At 62.5% G+C, this 4,729-nt stretch overlaps 1 protein-coding gene across 1 annotated transcript in view; it reads left to right on the forward strand.

The window, feature by feature from the left end:
• UPK3B (uroplakin 3B) overlaps positions 1 to 508 on the forward strand; it is a 4,265-nt gene extending 3,757 nt beyond the window's left edge. Inside the window, exon 7 of the mRNA XM_008073952.2 lies at positions 310 to 508. Within this exon, the coding sequence (XP_008072143.1) occupies positions 310 to 469 (160 nt within the window). The 3' untranslated portion in view covers positions 470 to 508. The remainder of the gene's footprint in view (positions 1 to 309) is intronic.
• The last annotated feature ends 4,221 nt before the right edge of the window (positions 509 to 4,729 follow it).

The following is a 4,729-nucleotide window of genomic DNA, read 5'->3' on the forward strand; positions in this document are numbered from 1 at the left end:
GCCCAGGCAGGTCTCGAACCCGCGGGCTCAGGCAATCCGCTCACCTCAGCCTCCCAAAGGCGGGGGATGACAGGCTGAGCCACCGAGCCCGGGTAGGCTGTCTTCTCTCGGTGGGCCCACTGGCGCTTTAGTAAACTGATGCCCGGGGAGTCATGGTGGCTACCTGGAGGAGGAGGGACGCCAGCTGGTTCTGGAAAGAAGGATGGTGGCATCGGGGCTGTAGGCGAGGCAGCTGGGAGGGGGCGCAGGCCCTGGCCTGGCAGCCACCCCGCCTGGCAGGGCCATTCCCCGCCTCTTCTCCCCATCCAGCTCCAGCCTGTGGCGGCCGGAGGAGGGCCCCGAGCAGCTGCGGATCGGCTCCTTCACGGGGAAGCGCTACACCACCCACCACATCCCGCCCAGTGAGGCGGCCACACTGCCTGTGGGCTGCGAGCCTGCCCTGGACCCCCTGCCCAGCCTCAGCCCCTAGCCTGGCCGTTCGGCGGGGGCTGGGTGGTGGGGCAGGGAGTGCAGCGTGGTGCCCTTCTCTGTAGCCTCTGGCCCCTCGGGGCTCCTTGGCCCTTCCCCCAGCACTGCCCCACCCTGCCTGGGACCCCACCGTCAGCAGCCCAGCCTCTGGCTTTCCTGTTTCTCCCCCTCTCCAGCCTCGTGTGAGCCAGTCAGGAGGGTTTGGGAGAGGGCTGTGGTCCGGCTGGGCCCCTTGCCTCTGTCCCTGCCTCTGGTCTGCCTGGCCTCCTGCTGGCCAGGCTCCAGCCGTGTGGGCTGGGAACCCCGACCAGAAGCTTCCAGACCCCGGGCGGAGGCCACGCAGGGCCCTTGTTCGGCCGTCGTCTGCAGGAGGCCTGAGCACCCTCTGCCCCTCTGCCCCTCTGCCCTCCCCATCAGCAGCCAGGCTGGAGTGAGGCTCTTCGGAGACAGCTTTCCAAGGGCAGGCCTCGCCTGCTGGAAGATCCGACAGCGCAGATAGATCATTTGGCCACCCGTTCTGACCACTACTTACCACCCCCTGGCACCCGCGAATGGCTCATTGACTCGCGGCCCACCCACTCACGCAAGCATTTATTGCGCACCTGCTGAATACCACGCACAGTGTTAGCCTGGATCTTCGGGCATCACCGGTCCGACGTCGGGAGCTCACTGCCCGGCACCTCAGGCGACCACGTGTCCCGATGTGGCCCGATAGTGTTGGGGGCAATGTCGCGCCCGCAGACTGTCGCGTGCGCAGGGGCCGCTGGGGTTCCTGAAAGAAAAGGTGAACGAGTCCTCCCAGGGTCCAAAGATCAGCGAGGAGTCCGAAGCGCCCAGACTTCTGTGTCCCTGTGTGCTGGTCCTTAGTGCCAGAATCGGTGCTGCTCCCCGGGACAGCCCCAGGGACCTGCCCTCCATGCCTGGGCCGCCCCTCCCTCCACACAGCCTCCCTGAGCCCACTGCGGAGCTGCTGTCCCCGGCCCCGGGGCCGTCTGGGCTTGACCGTGGAGTCTGGAATCACCCCCTAAGCTGAGTTGCAGCACCCCCAAGGAAAGACTCATAGCCCAGGGGCCGGGGATCCCAGGGCAGGATGGAAGGGCTTCCCCGGGGTGATTTCCCAGCTGAGTCTTGAAGGGCAGATGGAAGTCAGTCAAGTAGAAGAGGAAAGGAGGAGAAAAACCAGGTGGAAATGGTCCCGGCCTGCGGTGGCATGCACGGTGGCCAGGGGGTGGCGACAGGGACTGGGAACTGGATTGAGCCGGACCCGAGCCAGGGCAGACCAAGGGGGTGGGAGAGGAAGGCGTGGACTCCAGAAGTATTCAGGAGGTGGCCACAGGAGCGGAGAGGTGAAGAGGGAGGAGGGCGGCCCGGTCTCCCATGGGGGTCTGGGCGCGAGTGTGGACTAGAGGCCCCCTTTGCTCTGAAACCGGGTATGCTGCCCCAGCCTGCTTGACAGCAGATCCTCAGAAAAAGGGACTCTGGGGGTGCATCATCCAAACAGCAGGCACGTGCTGCAAGAACGTGAACACACGGTTGCTGTTTTGCGGAGACAGAAGCCTATGCCGGGTCAGCCGGAGTCTACCCTGCGAGCCGCCCCACCGTGCGTGGCTCCTGCCCCGGGCTGTGCTGGCCACCATCTCAGGGTCTCCCTGAGTCAAGCGTCACTGCCTGGCACCGGCACCGACATGCTGCTCATGCCCTGGGGAGCCGTGCCGGGGCATTCTGCATCAGAATCACACACGAGAGGGTCAACAGCCAGACCCCAGCCCGCAGTGGGCCAGCTTGCGGCAGTCATGGCACCTTGGCACGGGGCACGGTGAGAGCCACACGGTGCAGAGTCGTGCATTAAACGGTGTTTTCCGCCTTCCCCAGGACTGTGTTTGGGAAATCGTGACATCATGGCTCAGTGGTTCAAAACAAGTTCACTGTTAAAAAGGAACCCAGCCGGCCTCGGTGGCTCAGCCTGTCATCCCGCGCCTTTGGGAGGCTGAGGTGAGCGGATGGCCTGAGCCCGCGGGTTCAAGACCCGCCTGGGCAGCGAGACCTCATCTCTACAATAAATCAAAAAAATCAACCAGGCGTGGTAGCTCATGCCTGTAATTCCGGCTACTCGGAGGGCTGAGGCGGAAGGCTCGCCGGAGCCCAGCAGATCGAGGCTGCGGGGGCCGGGAGCGGCCACTGCACTCCAGTCTGGGTGACAGAGTGAGACTCCAACGCAAAAAAAAAAAGGAACCAGCTCCTGTGGGGGGCAGTGGCTGCACATGACTCATCAGGGCCACAAACCAAAGGGATCAGGACGGCAGCCTGTGGACGCAGGCGCTGGGTGGCGCCCTCCCTGGCTCTTACCTTCGGCGTCTTCCTCACCTGCCTGCGGTCTCACCCGTTCCACCCCACAACCCCCAAGCAGCCACCTCGGTCTCTCCCCGGAAGGTCAGCCCTTTCCCTCCAGCTGGACTGCCCCTCCCACGCCTGTCCCCACACCCATTCTCCCCCCAGCACCCAGAGGGACCAGGTGACAACCCTGATCCCGTCACCCCACTGCTCACAACTTCCAGGCACCTCATGCTGCAGGAACAGAATCGAGGCGCGTGGTCTGTCCTTTGCTCCGTCTATTCCAGCCTCACAGACCCTGGTCTCGCCCTTCCTGCCACGCGGCCTTGGCACTTGCTTCCCCGCTATGTAGAAGGCTTCTCCTCGGCCCCCTCCTCCGGTGCATTCCTCAGCTCCAAAGGGTCTTCAGGGAAGCCCTTCCTGGCCTCGTGGCTGCCCTAGGGCTGTGTCCCTCCTCCTTGTAGCTTGTTTTTCATTTTGTAATTAGACACTCAAGCCGTGGGCTGGGTGCAGTGGTTCACACCTGTGATCCCAGCATTTGGGGAGGCCAAGGCAGGAGGACGGCTTGAGCCTAGAAGGTGGAGACCAGCCTGGACAACAGAGCAAGACCCTTGCAGTCTCTATGAAAAAAAATTTTTTTTTTGAGTCGGAGTCTCCATCTGTCACCCAGGCCTCTGCAGCCTCGGCCTGCTGGGCTCCGGTGATCCTTCTGCCTCATCCTTCCAAGGAGCTGGAGCTACAGGTGCGTGCTACTACAACCGGCTATTTTTTGTTTTATTGTAGAGACGGGGTCTCGCCAAGTTGCCCAGGTTGGGAGAAATTTTTAAAATTATGATTATTTTGGTGGAGATGGGGTCTTGCTCCCTTGCCCAAGCCGGTCTCAAACCTCTGGCCTCAAAACATTCTCCTGCTTCAACCTCCCAAAGTGCTGGGATTACAGGCGTGAGCCATCACACCTGGCCAGAAAGGAGCATTTTTAAAGGAGATCGGGGAACTCCTGGGAGCTCCAAGAGCCAGGCTGGAGACCACACCTGGACCCCCAGAAGAGAATAGAACTGCAGTCCCTGGGTCCCAGTGTGGGGGCGTCTGGCACTGTGCCCTCTGGAAGCTGGGCATGGTGGCCACTTCTTTGGCCAAAAAGGACCAAGTCCCTGGGCAGATCTCTGGCCTGGCATGCGTGCACTGACCAGAGAAGCACCCTAGCTGCAAGGGAGGCTGGGAAATTGTGCGCTTTGGTCACTCCAGTGGAAGGCGGGGACTCAGGACCCCGCCATGGGGGGCCGTGCCTCAGGGTGCCTGGATGCGGGTGAGGGGCAGAGTCTGCCTTACAGGGGTCCTCACAAAGACACCCAAGGGCTCATGCCACCCTGGGAACACATACAGCAGGAAAGCGGTATCCCCGCCATCGGAGGGTACACCAGGAGTTGAGCAACCAGGAAGGACGGCCGTCTGTCACCCCCAGAAGGCCGGGGCGCAGGCACCGGGGGTGGGAACAAGCCCAGCCTTGTGTTCACTGCTTGCGGGCAGCATGAAATGACGGAACTTCCGTGCTGGCGGTTCTTCGCAGCGTCACCTGGGTTTGTGCCTGTGTGTCTGCCTTCTGGGATGGGACTTGGGGCCAGTGTGGGGCACAGCTGGGGCTTCTCTGGGGTCCGCCCTGGGGCACCTCACACCCCACCTGCAAGCCTGGGTGTTCCTGCAGTGCCGGTAACTACGACCACACAGGCTGCTTCAGGGCAACGGCGCGAAGGACTGAAAGCGTCTTACACGCAGGTGCTCGATGAAGTGAGCGTTTCTTCTCCTTTGAGATGCTTCCGTTATTTCAGAGGAGGACAAAGCTGTCACTCTGGCCGTGGATGGCTGCCACCTCAGAGACCCCACCCCCCATCCAGGTTTGAGGACGCAAGGTCACTCTGCAGAGCTGGCCCTC

This window comes from Carlito syrichta, unplaced genomic scaffold, assembly GCF_000164805.1.
Source record: "Carlito syrichta isolate Samal-C Ts95f unplaced genomic scaffold, Tarsius_syrichta-2.0.1 Scaffold316219, whole genome shotgun sequence".
Lineage (NCBI taxonomy): Eukaryota > Metazoa > Chordata > Mammalia > Primates > Tarsiidae > Carlito > Carlito syrichta.